Genomic DNA, 21,469 nt, shown 5'->3' with positions numbered 1-21,469 from the left:
AAAAGTTTAAGGATCTGGTCAGCCTTAATTTAATCGTAAATAGTCTAACAATGTCTTGGCTTTAACTTACCTTATTAAAATAGTAATTAAGTAAAGGGAAACTATAATTTCCTTTGTTTATACTGAGATAAGGAACTTTAAACAAGCGGCTCTCTTACTCCATAATTGCCGTTTTGACGTTTGTCCCGCTCATCAAGTTTCGTATTATTTAATAACTACGTTTTGGACTCGGCCCCAGTGGGGACAGAGTCATCTTCTCTGCCCTCCACTGGGGCAATTCCTGTTCGGCGCGTCCTTGCCGCGGGGGTGGGCGCCTCTTACTTCAGTAGGCCGGAGTGAGATGGTGGCAGAGTTCGAATAGGGACCCAGACCTACAGGGTATAACGTAGAACCCTTGCCCGGGGTTACGGGTGAAGACCTCAACGGTTGCAGAGACGAAGATGGGAGCCATCGGTACGGCAATGCAGGACGGAAAGGGCAAGTCACAGGGACTGGAACCTGAAACCTGATAGAGGGCAGCAGTAACTGTCAGTACTATTCAGAGGCGGAGGACAGGAGTCCTAGTATGGCTTTGTAATAGACTACTCTGGGTGCCATCTCACTTGCGTCAGACAGAGTACTGCGGGGCGGAAGGCAAGAGGGAAATCACTGCCCTATTTTTCCTTAAAAAAGTAGCATGGAAAATGCTGCACCGACATGAGCGTGGCTCTTAAATTGATGATGGACAAAAAAGCTATACTTTATTGTGTGTGTTCATCAAGTTTGGTGTTAATTTCTAACTATATTGAAGGAGCGAATTGCAGTACTTTATTATGCGAAAACGGCCTTCTTAGCGTGCCGCAATTGCCGCAAATTTTTGATAGTTCACACTGATCACCAGATTGTCCGGAAGTAAGATGATCCGTGCTTCGGAAGGCACGTTAAGCCGTTGGTCCCGGTTACTACTTAATGATGTAAGTAAGTAGTCGTCACGTGAGCCGTGTCAGGGGCTTTTGATGTGCTCTATATAGTGTTCCTGATAGGAACTTACTCAATTTTCTTTAAATAAACTGCGGTCATGCTCTTGCGAGGTTGTTTCCGTTTGCGTACCGCAAGGCCAAAGTCAAGGCGGCCCTGTGGTGCGCCTTGTAAGCCTTAAAAAGAACTTGCCTTTTTACCTCTTGTTGTCTCGGAAGTGTCGCACTTCCCCCGTGACCTAGTAAAAGGACGAGTATTTATAGTTGCTTATTAGTGTTTATGACCATAATTATGGAAATTGATATTACATTATACGTAGTTTCCAGGAGGCTTCTTCTTTCGTGTCGATGACAAATCGATCAATTATGTAATTTATCGGGGCGGAAGCGCTCATCAAATCCCCCCGCGTGCAAGTTTCAGGGCACAATGGATATGCGATTGGGACATGGCCCTGGTGTTTCCAGGAGTTGTGTCCGGTCAATGGCAATAGGCTTGCCCCTATCACATAAGACTGACTGGCGAGGAGTGGCTACCCCTTTAGGGATACAGCCCTGATGCTATGTTATGTTATTTTTGTCTAGTCTATTTATATATTTCGTTCTTTTAGTTTTTGTCTAACAAGGCGCCGGCGGCGTGGTCGAAGATTGCCTTCAATTCGGCGTTTATCGCTATCGACCCACAAGAGACGATTAATTCATTCAAATATACACTTCTCATCAAAAAAATCGAAACACCTTGCAAGTTTACGTTTTAAAGCACATAATAACGGGTAAAACAATGTATAAGTTTACGTTTTGTCAGGATTATCAGAAAAATGTGTACATTTAGGAATAAATGTTAAATGTCGTTTAATAGTGAGTAATATGAGCTTATCAAATCTTAATGTTAATGTTCTAAATATAAATGAATTTTTCATAGGTTTCGTATTTTGTTAAATGAGTCATTTTTATTCCGTATGGAGTATAAAGGAAATGGATAAAACAACACACGTAAATGAAAAAAAGAGCTAAAAAACGTTTATTTAATAACTTGTATTCCCTCCCCGAGCTCTAATTACTGCTTCCATACGGTTCTTCATCGATCGGATGAGAGTCACGATCACACGCTGTGGTATATTGTCCCATTCCTCTTGGATTGCATCTTGCAGCTGGCTAAGTGTTTCTGGGGCAGGATCTCTTGCTCGAATTCGTCTCTTTAATTCATCCCACAGATGTTCAATGGGATTCATGTCCGGGCTTCTTGCTGGCCATTCCATAATAGAGATATCGACTTCGTTAAGATAATCTCGTACGACGCCCGCGGTGTGAGCCCTAGCATTGTCGTGCATGAATATGAAGCCGTTGCCAATAAAATGTGCATAGGGCATCACATGAGGCTCGAGACACTCTTCGACGTACCGATGACAGTTTAGTGCAGGCAGACGTGGCCCAGACACGAAAGCAAGCTCTGTCTTACCGTCGGCGCTGATTCCTCCCCAAACCGTCCACGAACCGCCACCATAGCTGACCTTTTCTTCAATGCAGCATTGTGCATAGCGTTCTCCGTCTCTTCTGTAGACCTTGTTCCTTCCGTCGTTACCATACAGCATAATTTTACACTCATCAGAAAAGAGAACTTTGCTCCACTGTAGGTATGACCAATTTAGGTGCTCACGTGCAAAGTTAAGGCGCGCTCTTCGATGGTCTGCAGTTAATTTCGGCCCATTTGCTGGGTTATGCGGTACCAGTCCACGATCCTTCAACCTTCTTCTAATTGTAGAGTCACTTACAGCCACCCTTCGTACAACACGAAGCCGCTGCTGCAGTTGAAAAGCGTTAAGGCGTCGATTTCTTAAAGAAGTTGTTACAATAAATCGATCATCTCGCTCAGAAGTGACCCGATTCCTGCCAGATCCTGAACGGCGCGTGAACAAACCAGTCTCCCGATAACGTTTATAGACTCTATGAACAGATGACAGGCTTAGATGCAGTCTTGCAGCCACAACACGCTGACTAAGGCCAGAATCCAGCAATGCCACAACTTGGGCGGCTTCTGTGGGCGAAGTATCCATACGTTTTAGAAAAAAAACCTTTTTTCAGACGTCCCAAAGTCACAGTATTGAAATAAAAAACAAAAAGTTTAAGGATAGGCGCCAATTTTTAGTTTTTAAACGCTAAATGTACTCCAACCCTAAACACACATTTGTCTCAAAACAGTGATTCATTACGTTTATAAGATAAACAAATGAAATTCTAATTTTGAATTTAGAATTTTCGCTTATTACTGTAATGGCCAAACTGCCAGCTATACATTTATCTATTTTTTTTCATCGTATGAATTCGTTTTTGTGTTAAATTCGGACAGAAACAATGAAAACGGAAGTGTTTCGATTTTTTTGATGAGAAGTGTATTATAATCCTCTCAGACGGCACCCTGAGCAGAGGTTCGCGCCCAACTGGGTACCCTCAGGCCTGTTGTCTTAAATTGTAACCCCAATAAATTGAGAGCAGCGCTGCCCATTCATCCAGCCAAGTAGTCAATGCCATTTGCGCCAAATCTACAATAAGTCACGTCAAAAAAATACGTTACATCAATACTAGGTTCGTAACCTGATTATCTTCACTGTTATTGTGTTCATAATCTTCGCGTCTTCATGTGGGATATTCAGTAGAAAGGAGACTTTCTCGTTTGGAGATATCTGGCTGAGAACCCGACTACAATAAGCAATTGTGCGTGTATGGGTAAGTACTTGTTACTTATGCAGCTTTTGTTGTTATGTATGTATGAATGTGTGAACTGTGAGGTGTATTGGTTAGTTTCTGTGGTTAGTTTACATACTATAGGAACATTTTACATCAATGGTCACGTGCATTGATATGTATACTTTGGTACAGTGTCACATTAACTGTTTTTGACAAATTGAACTGTACGTCTCACTAAATGTCAAATATGTCATTGCGACAGGGACAGGACACATCTGTGTTGTCTCTCTATGATACCGCTAGTTCATGTTTCTCTTAGCTCAGTGAGTTTCTTTGATAGGTCATCTTTATTCGTTTCTTGAGCGAGAAAATAGTCGATACCTAAATCTCTTTTTCGCCGACGGTGTAAAAGCGTCTCAACTTTGTCAGTGTGTTTTTTTCTTTGCTAAACTCACCCTGAAAGAGTCGTTCGATATAAATATCAATCATCCTCACAGTACACACCCTTCGCTCATTAATACTAAGTGCAGTAACCTGTTGTTTTATATCGATAGGGACGTGGGTGAGATGAGGATTGGATCGGGATGGGATGTTGATGGAATGTTGATGGGATGGGATATAGATAGGATGGGGGTGAGATGAGGATTAGGATGGAGATGCAAGTTTACCTATAGCCAGCTGCTTTTATACAAAAAGTAAATATGGCTATTAAGTTACAATATTATAAATAAGTAACTTCAAATTACTTCACACTGCAGTACGCACGTTTTCACTTTTAATTTATACAGTCAAGTTATAAAATGATGTGCATAATTTTAACATAAAATTTAACTCTAATGTATTTTTAAATACACGTACGTGTTAAGTAAGTATATTCCTTTTCAGGTATTGTCCAATATTGGTATTAATTTACAAAGATAATTAAAAATACTTTAATAAAAAATAATAGGCTAGTTTCTAACTAGTCAAATCAGTTACTTTTTACTAAACGTCAAAAGACGAAATTATTATGGAATTTATATGAAAAGCACACTGTTACGTCATAGAAAAACGTGATAAAATGTCGGACTTATTATTACGTTTTTCTTGACTGAAATTCATAAATAAGTTAAATAGAAAAAATAAAATGATGTCTTTATTTAGTACCTAATCAGAATTTTATTATTTATCTTGAATCTAGTACACGACTCAATTAAAGAAAGAAAATCTCATACACACGTACATATTTCAAAGGAGTGATAATAATTAATAATTACTCACGCTCAGCTAAATTGTTAAGATATTCGCAACCTCCTAATATGTGGACACCTTCAGACCAGATAAAATTCGTTTACCAGATGCTCTTAGCGCTCCCCATTTGTTCAGCCAAATAGTGAATGCAATCCGATGCAAATAAAAAACATTTCCCAGGTGACTTGACTAGGCAGTTTGCAACGATCTTAGTTATTCTTTCCGACATTTATCGCGAATGAAACATCTAAACAAGTCACAAGTGTTCATCAACTTTTAATAACAACGTTTAGTAAGAAGAGTAGCAAATTGTTTACAAACAGTGTATGGTAGAAAGCACGCTGATTCACCTGAGTGTGCGCCCGCGCGGCTTATTAGCGCCCAATAAACATGGCCGCCAGTCACAACCACGTGTCACAACAAAAAATGCAAAATTGGTTATGTCAAAGCAGATAGCCGTGGTAGACCAGTTAGTTAGTTTGACTCTCAATGTGAGGTTGCTGGTTCGGGAATTGCTTTGGTGTGGCCATTTTAACCCAAGGATTTTATCAGCAACTTATGTCGCATAACATTACATAATCGCATGACGCACATAACACTGTACATTTTATGGGCACCTAATGGTTTAATAACAATAATTAATCATATAATTTTTAGTTACGCTACGGTGTCACAGGAGGCTCTTGACTACGAGTTCTACTACTTTTACTTTATACGAGTATCATGTTGGGAAAGTCCTCATAAACATCTACACATGTTCAATAATCTTACGCCTTGGCAATAAGGTTAAAATTCGCACCAAATTGTGACTTCTGTCACTTGTAACTTTGTATATTGTCGATAATTCCGACTTACATGTGTTTTATTGAAACGGGCGTAGAGTTCAAATTCGTAGGTGATTTCTCATGTCTCAAATTGATTTATTTGACAAGTTTATTGGTTAGTGAGAAACTGTGCTTTTCTAATAGTAACAATTTGTGCCAATTTGGAGTCAGCGTATGAGTTCGTGCCATTTGCGTTGGAGACAGCGGGACCTTGGGGCGTTGAGGCCAAAGCTTTGGTGCGTGATGTTGGTCGCCGTATAAGGGTTGGAGGCGGAGACCCTCGAGCTGGCTTTTTCCTCGCGCAGCGTATTTCACTTGCGGTCCAGAGGGGCAACGCTGCAAGCATAATGGGAACGTTCGGGCGGGGTTCGCTTTCCGGAGGGCTTTTTGACGCCTGATATGGTTTATATATATATATATATATATATATATATATATATATATATATATATATATATATATATGTGTGTGTGAGTGTATTTTGACGTATTGTAGTGTAGGTATTTAATTTGACTATGTTATTATGTTTTATTAACATTGTATTTAATATTGTAAAAATTATGAATATAATAGTAACATAATAATTTCTTGCGAAAGTTTGTGTAATTAATTAAGCTTATGTGCCATGCATCTAGATTCTACATTATGTGTCTAGATTCGTATTCTCTTTAAATCATCCTATATGTGTTTTATTTTTACTTCTTTTTGTATACGCAAGTGCATGCATTAATTCTTGGTGAAAACTAAATTGGCTGCTGTACTACCTTAAGTGTGTTATATTGATACATGTGTTATTTTAAGCTGTATGTTTTCCTTAAATAAAATAAATAAATAATTAAATAAATGCATGGTTAGTCAATAATAGAAGCCAAGTCGAATTCTGCCGGGTGGCTTGAGAACTCTAGCACATGGGGTGTCTACTAATCCATAGAATAAATACGTATAGAACGGTAACTCTCCGCCCCGCACCTAATCGTACCGGTCGCCGACCTCACCCCCTCTGGGTCTTACTTTAGTCTTAACACATTCCTCCGGATTTGAAAAATGTGTTTTTTTTATTGAAATAATAATAATAAAAATATACATTTATCCATATTTACAAGCATGCATAGGTACTTAATAAAAATTCATCTTAAAAAGTTCTGGTTTCCAGCTATGATTTTTATTTATTTTGTAAACAGTGAATGTGTTAAATGGTCGTAAGCCGATAAGAATTAATGGATGAGTGCGCGGTTGGTCTGTCTCGTTCACACTTACGCGTTACGTTGGTAAGAATGAGTTTTTTGTATAGAAGTCCGGGGTGTGACTAAACACCTCCACCAACTCGCAATATAGTAACGTGGTGGTGATGGAGTATGCTCCATATTCCCTCCCAATTAGCGACGGAATTAATCGCGGTGTCGATTTGGGGGGGGGGGGGGGGGATGGCGATGCCTCTACATCGCCCGGAAAAAGAAGGCTAGAAAGAAGGTCGTTTCCAAAATGGTCGTGACCAGATATCGAACCTGGGACATTTGGGTGGGTGGCGTAGATCATCTTGCGATGGATGTATCTTTATCCTTTATTACAATCACAGACACTATTGTAAATAGTCATAATAAAGTAATTAATAATGGATGGACTTTCCATCATATTAAAAAATCATCATAACCGTCTTAGGATGATATATCAAAAACTGTGGCTGTGCTTAACCTCATAAGCTCTCTGGCGTGGATTTATGTATGTACCTATTATGTATGACTTTCTATCAGACTAACCCGGAAGAAACATCCTCGAAGAACCATTTATCACAAACTACCTTCTATCTACATTATCTACATACAAGATGCCACCAGGAAGTACAGTCGCGCAGACGTGTGGTCCGTAATAGCCGTCCCACAGGTGTTGATGGCAGATTACCGGCTTTTTGCACGCGACTGTACTTAACTGACCGTACAGCCAGTGACTGAGGTTGTCTCTTTTTTCTGTGAGAGTCTTTTGTTTCTACGTTGAACTCGAATTAAAGAAGGTGCTTATTCTTAATTGCACACTCAACAATTTAAACTTAGACAAAAGTGAACACAATATAATAGGCGGCTTAATTGCTCTGCAGCAATTTCTTCCAGGCAACCAGTGACAGTAAAATAAGGTGCGGGACGGTACAACTACTTTAATCTGACTGTCGTCATCATAATAGATCTGAATGTCATCGATAAGAAGACAACATGATTAAAGAACAAAGGTCGTCCCGGGCAGGTCGAAGAGGCGAGTCGATGCGTGGTCAACTCGTCCCAAACTCGTCAACGGCCTCCGTAGTCCTGTGGTTGAGAGTTGAGCTCACGCCCGGAGGTCCTGGGTGCGAATCCCGGTAACAGTTTGGTTAGGCGCATTAGGGCTAATTCTCATTATGGCAACCGACTCGCAAATGGACTACTTCTCATTTTGGCTACTTCTGATTAGGGCTACTTCTCATTTGGGCTTCTTCTCACTAGGGCTACTTCTCATTAGGGCTACTTCTTATTGGGGCTACTTCTGAAATTTCGGGAATGTTTATGTTTGCAGGCTGATCACCCGATCGTCGGAAGGCACGTTAAGCAGTCGGTCTTGGCTACTATTTACTTATACTGAGGTAGTCTTTGCATTGAAAGAAAGAAGAAGACAGAAAATCATTTATTTTAGAAATAAGTAGGCAGGTACACTGTATAGAGGAGTAAACAAAATAATAAATTTAAACCTTATCTCTAAAAGGGACATCATCTCATCAAAATCTTGTGACAATCCGACATAGGCCATGTCAGCGCTTTTGGCTGCTCAATATCAACCCTGACACCAGGGTTGGTGAGGTCCCTATAGAGATAACAGAAGTCAGTTGTCTCTATGTCATATTTTGTATAAAGCATAAATGTACCATAACTTCCATAACCGGTAAAAGATTTACAAGCGTCAAGTAACGTGTGAACTGCGCGGGCGCACCCGGGTGGCGGGAAGTGTTTGAATAATAATATTATTATGATTATTGTTAGTGCGTTTCCTTGTGAATGGAGAAAATCGCATTTTGATGTCCAAACGTATTGGTAGTTTGGTCGGGTATTAGGAGGCGATGGTGGTAGCTATTTGTTTGAAGATCTATAGGTTTTGTTACCAAGCAAAAGCCTTGGTATTCCCCATTTGGTCGGCCCAGTAGTGAATTCAAAATCAGGAACAAAATATGGTTATTGAACTTTTTATTGTACTTACACATTAATTAAATTAACGACAAGAGAACAAAAATAGGTGCAAAAGGTGGACTTATCTCTAAAAGAGAACTCGGCCAGCCAACCCCGCATGGTGGGTTAATAAAAGTGGTAGTGGTTGTCTTTTAGAATGCGAAATGATAAGTTGCTTAAGTTCTTTTTTTTCTGGCTTCCGCGGCTAGCGATGCTCTTGCAAGTGATCTTAAGTGAATCTTGGTCTTCAATGATAATTATGGTGGTATGATTCATTATCACAAAAGTAGGAAACAAATGGGTACCTACTACTTAGGTAGGTACCTATTTGTATAAGTTATATACTTAGGTATGTTTATCTAAACGCTTTCTAAAAGCCAACTATTTATATTTTATATGCAAGTGCACTACTTACTTGGCTTTGTTAAAAACTATACTCTTCTGATACAACATGAATGTTTCAAAAAACTTTACAACAACACAGCTGCAGATAATGTAGGTACCTATCGGTATAATCACAAGGGGCAAATTGTAAAAAATAAACGGATGATTGTAAAACAAAGGTACAAATCCAACTAATCAAGTAATCAACATCCTTTCAATATCGGCAATTTCTACCAACAATGGCGATCTTAGCGCAAAAAACAAAATGTTGATGTTTACATTCCTAACAATAGCCCGCAAAAAAGGTCTTTATTGTGTCCGATGGGAACTCACTACAAAATTACCTATTACAAGTTGGTCAAGGTGGTGATGCTACTAATGCGTATAATAAAGTACCTTTTCTTAACATTCCATTTTCAAACACGCAAGAAATAAATTCTAAATTGCCGCTAAAAATAAACAAAAGATAAAATATATTTGAATGGAGCGAAGAAATTAAAAAGATTAAAAAAGAATTAACTAGCGGCACGCACTGGCACAATAGTCCGATTTCTTTTGCCTATTCTCGTGATGATAAAGATTAGTTTTTCTGTATGGTAGCGTACTATTGAGCACAATAAGGTGAAACCGAAAGTTTCGATTACTTTTTGCTATAGTTCACTTTCTTTAGGCGCCGCAGTAATGAGATGGGTCTTACTCGAGCTCTGTCATAGAGTCGTGCACTGATTCTCTACGACAAAGCTAGTTCAGTAGATAGTCAATAACCGTTACAAATGGTATTTTTCACAGAGCTTATTCTTAATGCCGAGTACACCAAAAATAAACTAAAATAAGTAACAAAATAGTTTATAAATCTTTTTATTTATATCTAATGCCATATAGATACCTAATATTTCAGTACACTGTTATACTACTTTATAAGTTTAATTTAATAATTTTTAAGGAGACAAAGAAAAAAACTTTGTGCCCGTCAGTCCTCACATATCTCAAAACACGTTAAGGGCAGGTTTATACTTCAGTAATCGAATAATAAACTAGTAATAACGACACAAAATATTAGTAAATATTACTTACTAGTCATAAAAATACCACATCTCTAGTAAGAGTGATTACAAACGCAATCAGCTGCCGATACGAAGTAAGATTGGCCACTGAAAATTGCACCCCACCTATCATTAGGTATCTAGCATAATACTTACTTCATACTTGGTGGTATTGAAGTTTCTATAAATTTTCTTGATACTAACACTAACCACATACCTAAGTAACCTTTAAAACATAAACAACTTAGGTACTTACCTAATATTTCGTAGTTACTTATAAGGCAGTCTAAAATGATCCAACATCGATCAAATTTGGAAAAAAAACAAAGTTGGCTCGACCATTATATATGGCGATACGGCTCACCACCTATCACGTTTTGGTCTAACAAAGAGCTCGGTGAGGTGTGGATACTTAGTTCATCTTGCGATGGATGTACCTCTGACCCCAATTGGGATATACTCGTGAGTTCGCGCTATTTATAAGCTGCGTTGTCGGGACTCTTTAAGGGAGCTGTTTAAAGAAATAAATATACTGACGGTCGCAAGTCAATATATATATGAAAACATTATGTATGTACGTAAAAACTTATCTCTCCTTCCGAGAAACTGTGAAAGGCATACTTACAATACAAGAAATAAACATAAAATTGCTATTCAAAATTCTAGATTAAGTAAATTAAATTCATCTTTTTTGGGGTTATGTATACGTTTTTACAATAAAATACCAGATAATATTTTAAAGGAGAATGGGCGAATCTGGTCCAAGAACCTCCACTGATAAGACTTATATGTAATGAAAGCTTATGCTTTCTCTATGATTCTGGCAAAGTTCTATCAGATTCTGTCCCGGGGTTCTTTTTTTACGTATGTTTGTCCATGTTTGTCCTGGCTAAAAATGTGATAAAATACAGTGGGAGCTAAAATCGGCTCAAGATTTGTTGCTGGATAACTAAGTCTACATAAATAATTATGTATCATATTGTATATCATTTTAAAGAGGATCTTTTCCAAAATCCGAAACATAAAAAAAAACAAAAAAAGTCTTTATGTAAGCGAATTATAGTCAATTTGCATCTGCAGCGCCATTGTTTCTCGGTAGCTAAGTTCAAGTTTCATGCCTTTTACCCCTTCCAAAAGTATCTTACCGATTTTTTTTATATTGCTAGCCAACTCACGTCCGTAGCACCATTTTTCTCAGCAGCTACGTACGAGTTTCGCGCCTTCCAACCTTTCCAAAGAAGCCCAATCATTTTTTCCTTCTTCTGATATTGCATTCTTAACCTGACAAGTGACAACAACAAGAAATAAAATAGATACCATTCCGATAGAGGCCGCGTAAGCTATGGACCTATTGCAAGATAACGTACTCAAAGGCTAGTCATTATAATCCAACAGACGTAACATGATTAGAATGCGGGAGGACGCAAATGTAGTATGTTTTCTTTCACCACAATCTTGTTTTATTAATCCAGGCTTATATCTTGTCTTATAAACAATGCCGAATGGTACAACAAACGTATCGTAAACGTAAGGTTGCCTGGTAGTAATTGCTACCTTGGCAATAAAGCCGCCTTTTGCACCAGTTATTGCCTGAACTTGTTTAATAAATGTGTTTCTTTTGTATACAATAGAGTCATTGTATTGCATCTTGATTAGAATGACTTATTTCTTGTTTCTCTCGTACTAAGCTGTATACTGTTAGTGTTTAAAGAGACACATATTTCGTCTCTTTCGCATAAGGCGATGTACTACATTTCCGTCCCGCCGCATTCTAATCATGTTACGTCTGTTGGATTATAATGACTAGCCTTTGAGTACGTTATCTTGCAATAGGTCCATAGCTTACGCGGCCTCTATCGCAATGGTATCTATTTTATTTCTTCTTATTTTTTTTTGTTGTCACTTGTCAGGTTAAGAATGCAATATCAGAAGAAGGAAAAAATGATTGGGCTCCTTTGGAAAGGTTGGAAGGCGCGAAACTCGTACGTGGTTGCTGAGAAAAATGGTGCTACGGACGTGAGTTGGCTAAAAGTCGTTTACATACTTAATGCATTTTTTTTATTTGTGTTTCTGATTCTGATAACCTTCCCCTTTAAAATTGATATACATTATGATAATAATTATGTATATAGACTTAGTTAAATAGTTTTTCGACAACAAATCCTGAGGTGATTTTGCAGTCCACTACTGTACACTCAGGACAAACATGGCCGTAAAAAAACCCTAGGACAGAGTTTGATAGAACTTTGCCAGAATCATAGGACAAGTATAAGCTATCATTACATGCAAGTCTCACCAGTGGAGGTTCTTGGACCAAGTTCCAAGTTGCTGATAAGCTTATAATATGCAATACCGTAATGACTTGCTAATGATGACGATTTCTTGCAATAGGCAATAACTTAGCCGGTCTCTATCGGAGAGGTGTTTATTTATTTTTCTTGTTATTATCACTCAGACCATTTCCGGAAGCAATATAAAAAAAATCGGTAAGATACTTTTGGAAGGGGTAAAAGGCATGAGACTTGAACTTAGCTACCGAGAAACAATGGCGCTGCAGATATAAATTGACTATAATTCAATTACAAAAAGTTTTTTTTTGTTTTTTTTTTTAATGTTTCGGATTTTGGAAAAGATCCTCTTTAAAATGATATACAATATGATACATAATTATTTATGTAGACTTAGTTATCCAGCAACAAATCTTGAGTCGATTTTAGCTCCCACTGTATTTTATCACATTTTTAGCCAGGACAAACATGGCCGTAAAAAAAGAACCCCGGGACAGAATCTGATAGAACTTTGCCAGAATCATAGGGAAAGCATAAGCTTTCATTACATATAAGTCTCATCAGTGGAGGTTCTTGGACCAAGTTTCATACAAAAGTGCCCATTGTCATTTGTCAGAAAATAAATTTAAAGCTCATGTGAAGCTTACTTTATGTAAAAAAGCTTATTATAAGATTAATGACTACCTAAATGATAAAAATGTCTGGTATTGAATGTGTTCCTCTAGTTATTAAATAACTTGTAATGTATATCCTCATTGGTTTTTAAAAGATGTGTTGCTGTTGCAGTTTCTTGTCATTTCTTCTCCTCAGCCATAACACCTTGCGAAATGACGTAAATTCAAAAATGTTACATTGACCTTCAACAAGTTTATCCATGATAATTACGTTGAATAAATGATTCTGATTTCTGATTTAGCTTATGTGATATTATTGTATGCTTTTATTGAAGTCGTCACACGACCGTATATTCGTACTTAAATTCATAATCGTCTTATTTTTTAGATAATCAGGTAATTTCAATAATGTCCTAGCCGAACTAGGGACAGTTTCACAAAGTGTTTTTTTTTAAAGTGTCCTTAAAGGGAATCGAACTTAGGACTGGCTGTGTATTATAATATAATATATATATAATATGACAATACAGGGTGTTAGTGACATCGTAACGAAAACTTTGAGGGATGATTCAGACCATGATTCTGAGTTGATATCAAGTGGTATTTTCCGTCGCAAAAGTATGGAACTGAAAATTGTATTTTTAATTATTTAAAAATAATAAATAAAACACAAATTTTTCATAATTTTCCGACTGAAAATTCCACTTGATATCAACTCAGAATTTGGCCTGAACCATCCCTCTCAGTATTCGTTACGATGCCACTAACACCCTGCATAATAGTACCAAGGTCATTGTTATTGGTCTGGTGTTGCCAACAAATTGCCCTCGCGTGGCCGGAATATTGTTTAGCGTGTCGGTAACAGCTGTAGCTGTAACAACTGTCATTACATCGTTTGTTGGATGGTGGGTATCTCTAACAATTTGCCGGGAAATCACTCTGGCGGTGGTATGGTTTTAGATTTGTTGAATTGACGGATTGATAGGGCGAATATTTTAAAATTAGAATTGCATGAAAAACTTTAAATCTGTCATCTACCTAGCGTTATCCCGGTTTTACAGGGTCCGCTTACCTAACCTAAAGATTTGACAGGTCCGGTTTTTCAAGCAACTGTCTGTATGACCTTCCAACCCGCGAAGGGATAACCAACCCAATACAGGGTAGGTCACATACCACCGAAACGCATTTCTCGGGAATGTGGGTTTCCTCACGATGTTTTCATTTACCGCTGAGCACGTGATAATCATTTATGATCCAAACATGAATTCGAAATACGATTTCGTAAATCAAAGGTTTAGGCCCGTGCTGGATTCGACCCACAACACATTAAATATATAAGCTTCTAATACTCATGCATACTTAACTTACTCAGCTCATGAAAAAAAAAAAAAAATATTTCAAAAATATTAAATGATTTAGGTGTGTACATCGGTACCGTCCGCCAAACTGCACGGCAGTTTATTGGCAGTGCACAGCAGTTTGTTGGCAGATGATATATTATGAGTAATTATATAAGTTTAGTAAGTTTTATATATCGTATATGTGTATGTATCAATTGTGTGCAATACGGAATATTTCCATCCATATCAAATCCATAACAAAGGGTGCATATTCAAGGCTAAGATTGCCAAAACAATCAGAAAAAGATGTGTCAAAACCTTCGTATGGAGTATAGCCCTCTATGGATGTGAAACTTGAACACTGACACAGAAGGACAGAGAGAGACTCGAGGCCTTTGAAATGTGTTGAAAGGTGTTGGAGGAGGATGGAAAGAATAAGTTGGACAGAAAGGGTTACAAATGAGGAAGTGCTAGTAAGAGTAAGGGAAAAGAGACAAATACTGAGAATTATTGAGGACAGAAGAGGCAAGATGATTCGACACCTAATAAGACACGACGAATTCATTAAAAACATCATAGAAGGAAAGCTAGAAGGAAAGAGAGGAAGGGGAAGACCAAGAAGAGCTTACATGGAACAGATTAAAGAAAAGGTTAACGTCGTGTCTTATAGGGAAGTCAAGGAATTGGCCTTTGATAGACTGGATTGGAAAATGCTACACCAACAAGAGCGTGGCTCTTAAATTGATGATGATGACGGAATATTTGGTTTGATGTTGATTATTTGTCAAAATGGCTTTAATTGTTATGCATCTAAAATATAACGTCATTATAAATCTGATAACCCTTACTTTTTCTCCGCAAGCACCTTCCAACAGACAACCATCAATCTCACTTTACACTTACACTTTACACTTAACAATTCACTTTGCACTATTTAGCACAAAAAAACCTAAACACTTTTCTTTTCATCTACAAATTTTAAACTAACAGAAGTGCAGACCAGACGGACGGTCTGCTCACAAGATGTGACAGAATTTATATTCTGTTGTATAAACAATGGGCTCATATTATCTGTAGTGTCTCGGGACAATATGCACTAACCAGAAATGATTCACAATGCATTGTTATATGAGTACCTTATAGAAATGAAGGTCAATACCGCGTCATCTTTGGACTAGGAATGGAACTTCGGGATGAGTAGAACCTCTGTTGCTGGCAACACAAGTATGAAAATATTATATATCTCTTTTTCTTCTAATCCTTTTATCCCTTGTTGGGATGTAAGGCTCGAACAACAGATTATATAACATACATTCAAGCCTGAAAAGTCCTTACCAAACAAAGGACAGTCTCACAAAGTGATTTCGACAATGTCCCCATCGGGAATCGAACCCGGACCTCCAGATAGTGAGCCTAACGCTCTAACCACTAGACCACGGAGGCTGTTGTTGTTGTTGTTAAACAGATTATATAATTAAGAATATTTTCATATGGCAATATTATACCGACTTGAATGGCCGACGCTTCCCGCGAAAGTGTAGCAATTGTAAACATATAAATAAATAGTGACAAGGGACAAGCTGGTGTTTTCACTTGGAAGTAGAACCCTCGACCTCTTACTATCTACTACAGTCCACACATCAGGATTCGGACATCTCCTGATTATAGAAAATATAAGTAAATTCAAAATTAAAATCGGAATACGGAAAAATCGCGCTCTAAAAGTATGAAACAAGAAAATTATTCTCCGAAATGTCTTTCGAAAAGCATGTTGGAAACTACGTATTACACCGAAAAGAACTACGTGCTGTCATCAAACAGCTAATGTGATGATAAATACGTATATGTACATAGAAGCTGTGCACGACTTAAATACCTACTTTCATAAGAAGATCTTCTAATTAACGAGTACAAATTATAAGCAAATCCCACTGAATACGTAAATAGATGTACCTAATTATATATACTTACCTGCTCGTACCTACACTATTGCATCACGCTATGATTTGCTTAGATTTTCTTGAAAGCATGAGAAATTATGTATTTAGTCCAGAGTCATGCAAGCTAGCAGTGGTGCCAACATTCAATTATTTGACTAATTGGCGTCAATTTATGCTGCCTAGACGCCTGAGTGCCACGCAATGTTGCCAACGTTGTAATTAGAATGTTACTCTAAATGAAAATGTAAGTAATTTGTTATCTGGGCTCAGTCAGTAGACTACAACTCTCCACGATTAGACGCAGGTTCTTCAACAACCGGATAAATGAAACATACATAATACGTTGTTCTACTTGCCAAGAGGGCGAAGCCGACGCGGCCTTCCGTCTTTCCAAAGAACAAATAAAATTAAAAATAAATAACTTCGTGCAAGTAACTTCAGGCTTAAGATATTTGGGCCAAAATTTGCTCTAACCGTTGCATAGAGGCAGCCAATCAGCGCGCGACAACAAACACTTCAGTGCCCCGAAACCGATCCCATCGTTGTTGTCGACTTTTTCCCTCTTTCAGCGCGTATTGCTATCGGCCCACTAAGGACTTCTCTCAAAATATATGATCCTCTCCGCCCTGAGCCGAGGTTCGGGCCCGTTTGGGCACCCTCAGGCCTGTTGGCTTAAGTTTTGTATCGGGCGAGGGCTCTTAGCGGCCCCCATTTGTGCAGCAATCTGAGACTAACATACAATAAATCATATAAAAAAAAAATAGTTCGACCAACAAATAGACCATAGAAAGCTTTCGCCTAATAGGAGACTGAAAAACATTAAAATTCAATATCAAGTACATTATTTTGTCGGTAATAAGAAGTTTTTATGTAATGTATTTGTTTGCAGTTCCTACAAATTTTATTATCGACACTAATTAACATCTAAAACATAAATTGTATCTGTTGTACTTTCATTAAACGTGGAAACACAAAATTACTATGGAATTAATAATATAAAAAAACACACTGTGACGTCATACAACAACGTGATAAAATGTCGGACTTATTATTAAGTTTTTCTTGATTCAAATTCTTAAATAAGTTGAATAGAAAAAAAATATATTTTGCGTCAGTTTTACATCCATCTTTATTTACTAATCAGAATATTGTAATTTATCTTTGACATAGGACACTACCCAATTGTGATGTGATCAGAATTCAAAATAATTAAAAAAAAAACATACTACATGTTTTCGGATCTGTTGATAAGATTCGATTAAGTGATTAATAAGTAATGGCTCTAATGTATATTAAGCGGAGCATTATATCAGATTTATATAACATTTTTTTCGTATTTCAACCAGAAATGGAACCGGTCCGCATTTACTTCAAACTAAAAGTGGACTAGACTACACTTTCATTTTTTTACTTAAATACGACAGAGTTTCTACTCATTTCTCTTTTAATTCGTATGAAAAATGTTTTGAACAATTTCGCTCTAATTAATTTGTTATGTGGGCAACACTGAGGTGTGTTCCAACTGTGCGGGAAAGTTTATTTACGCGCGCTTTTATGCATTCATTTTGTGCTTTTAAATAAATCAAGTTTGTGTTCAAAAATTATGTAGATGACTAGGTAAATTATAATATGCTAAATCTGGAAATAGATGCCACCTTAAAATGATCAAAATATAATCCCATATTTTTTTATTTATTTAGGAATTTTAAAATTATAATTTAAAAAATCATAATACTAAATAATAAGTTGGAAGTTTAAACTTGGCATATTTAGACAAATTATTTCGTTTAAATTTCTCATATTAATTCTTTTTTTCTAAGTAAGTAATAATTATTTTAATAAATAAATACATTTTTCGTTTTACCATTTCGTAAAAAGTTCTCATTTGACTAAAATCGTTTTTTGGATTCTAGAATATTCTGTTAAAAAATCACTGTGTTTGATGCTGTGTTCCTAGACACGTTCATAAAAAATTTTGTTGGCTTTGTTTGGTGTAAATTGCCGGTTCCCACAGTTTGACATGTTTACGATAGAGACATTAGATAATTTTATTCAGCTTTTAGAAACGAAGTCTCACACTTTCTTTCGAATTAAAAATAGGTACAATTAAACCATTTGCGTGCATTGTTTTGACTTTTGAAACTAGTAAAAGGGCGTAAAATTGAAAAATTAGACAATGCAAACGTTTTTCCGGGACAAAGTCATTGGGTTATCTTCTGAATAATTATTTTATTAAAGAGATGAGCAATAATTTTAAAATTGACGACTTTTATTCTTTTACCTTACTTTCTTTTTCTTTTATCACTTCAAAAAAGAATATTAATTTTACCCTTATGTAAGTAGTTATGTGTTTAATTGTGTTTTATAATTTTAAAGTAGCTACTCGACTCTTCGCGGGGTAAGTTTTACCCTTAATCAAAGATAATACTTATATTATCCGTTATCTACTAGTCGTCTTGAAGAAATTGCGATCGAAACAGATAAAATCGCATGTACTTAAATGAATTTATTCGTTCTCACAACAAACCCAACGACTTTTGATTTACGATTTTCTAAGTTTTATACTATGTATTATTAATAATTTGGTCACAAAGTCACAAACTATATCTGGCTATCAGAACATTTTTTAAAGTTTCAAAACGTGCGTTCATAAACCGCATACGTTACAAATTACGCGAATCGATATCAAATAATCGATTAAACGTGATGATAGGCGACATTGACATAGCGATTACCACACCGATTGCAATGGAAAATCGAAAAATGTATTATTTCGTCACAGCTATTGTGTAGTGATGATATATGTGTATATTTTAATCTGTGGTCTAATGTACAATAATGTACTTTAATGATTCGCGTCGTGATCTCAGTAATAGCAAATCGTAATAGGTAATACTAGGTCAAAAGTTAAATTGTACCATTTGTGATACTCGTGTCAATATGTTTTCTGGTTGCAAAATAGTTTAATGTTTAGAGTGGTGTAGTTTTAGCACTTATATAGCTACACCAGTAGGCATACCTAATATTAGGAATTCTTATTTTTTTATTTTGACTAAAAAAATACTATTTATAAAATTATAATTACGTATCTCAATTAACGCAGTATATCAATATTGGTCATGGTAGAGTAAGTTAAAATAAAATATTAGACACTAATATCAGTTTTAATAGGTTTAATAGATTTTAATAGTTAGGCTATTTTATGTAGAAAATAAAAAATACTTTATAAATCTTAAACCAATATGTCTTAGCAACTATAAAATATCCAACATTTTTTATGTAAATAGTTGAGCAACTTAGGTTCTCATAAAGAGGATTTACATACCTCGTTTATTCTCTCTCTCTCTCTCCTTGGCATATATTATTCCCATCTGATGGTGGGGTCTGCCTTCTTCGTACTTCTCTTCCACTTCGCTCTATCGGACGTATCGTTCTCGGAGACATTGCACATACACAGGTCCTTTTTGACCACATCCGCCCATCTTGTTTTTGGTCGTCCTCTTGGTCTAAGCCCTGGTATGTTTAGATTGGCTGTAACGTTACCCACATAATCTCACATTCATTCATACATTCCTCGTTTATTATATAAAAAAAACTCCACAGAGAGATCTTCTTTCAAAAATTCCTTCAGTTTAATAAATATCACTGGCCGTACATCTTAAAAAATGTAATCCATAGCCTTTTTTTTTTTTTTGTTTTGGTTTTCCCCGAAGGGTAAGGCAAAGGGAACTATGCCCATACAGCCATGTCTGACGTATTTTTTTTCTTGATGATTAATGAAATGATGAAAGGTGATGATGATGAAACCTAAGCCCCCACCCTCGGAGTAGACTCCTACTCCGAACCCCAAACGAATTAACTCAAAAGTCCGCATAAACTTTTGAGTTATGAAGCGGCTTCCCGGCACGAAGCGAAAATAGGCAGATACACTTTGTTTATTGAATACTCCAATATAATAACACTCGCGAATGTCTTCCGACTAACTTAATGCGATCATTAACCACAAAACACCACTTCGTATTAATTATTTAGATTACTCAATGAAGAAAGCAACAGTCCCGTTCCCGTTTCCCGCCGAAAAGCCTAATCCATAGCCTTTAACATGCTTTTAAATAATTTGCCTTTACTTTTAAACGGCGTTCATAAATAGATTTTTATTACAGAACAGCCAGTAAATAAATCATTTTTGCAAATGAGGAATACACTCCTCGTATTATTAAAATATAGTTAACATGTGCATATTTATTAAATATATCTAGAGGAAGATTTATATTAAGAACATAATAAACTAGAAAAATGTTTTTCTTAATCCTTCGCACTTTATGTAAAAATATAATAATAACAATCCATCAAAATTAAGGCAGAACGCTAGCTTCCAGTCCCAGTAATTCTTTGCAGTTTGCATACCTTTTATGACATTTTAATTTATTTATTTTTCTTTAGTTTTAGGCGCCAAATAACCTCTTTCCTACTTTATACGACATTGAAAATGATATTTCAAATTATGTTATACTTAATCGAATCTATGTAGTAGACTAGAGCCATATAAGTAAGCTGATATGCAGCCTGTATGACGTGTGCTGTCAACTTTCTGTCGGGTTATTGGCCAATATAAAATGTAGGGAGGATTTTTTAAATTTCTGCCTAAAATTGACGTGAAACGTGTGACTGTCATAAATTTTATGCCTGTCGTTTACCCGTCCCTTTCATTTTCGGGGGATAAAAAAATGACAGGTATAACTGAAACTCAGGATTGATGGGGTTGGTAATCCACCTCACAACCCACACGATAGAAGAAGACGACTCAAACTAGAATCAGATGGTGTGGTGGTGGTGTGTAATTAGAGGGTAAATGCGGGTCATCAAATGTCACATCGATGAAATTCATTTAAAAAAACAATATTGCAATTTGACATTTGCGCATATAAAAGTAAGTGCGCAATCCACACAATGTGCCAACCCCCTTGGAATCGGAACCGATGA

At 36.7% G+C, this 21,469-nt stretch overlaps 1 protein-coding gene across 3 annotated transcripts in view; it reads right to left on the bottom strand.

Annotated features, from left to right (window-relative positions):
* LOC126375886 (uncharacterized) overlaps positions 1 to 21,469 on the bottom strand; it is a 120,600-nt gene that overhangs the window by 34,467 nt on the left and 64,664 nt on the right. The window contains exon 1 of one of the 3 annotated variants that reach the window (XM_050022966.1): positions 15,395 to 15,442. The exons of the other annotated variants lie outside the window; for them this stretch is intronic. Within the exon in view, the coding sequence (XP_049878923.1) occupies positions 15,395 to 15,429 (35 nt within the window). The 5' untranslated portion in view covers positions 15,430 to 15,442. Of the gene's footprint in view, positions 1 to 15,394; positions 15,443 to 21,469 lie in introns of those variants that run through there. 3 annotated transcript variants of the gene reach the window in all.

The sequence above is a fragment of the Pectinophora gossypiella genome, chromosome 20 (genome assembly GCF_024362695.1).
Source record: "Pectinophora gossypiella chromosome 20, ilPecGoss1.1, whole genome shotgun sequence".
In the NCBI taxonomy this organism is placed as follows: Eukaryota; Metazoa; Arthropoda; class Insecta; order Lepidoptera; family Gelechiidae; genus Pectinophora; species Pectinophora gossypiella.
The sequence above is the reverse complement of the archived record's forward strand: the minus strand, read 5'-3'. Positions and strand labels throughout refer to the sequence as shown.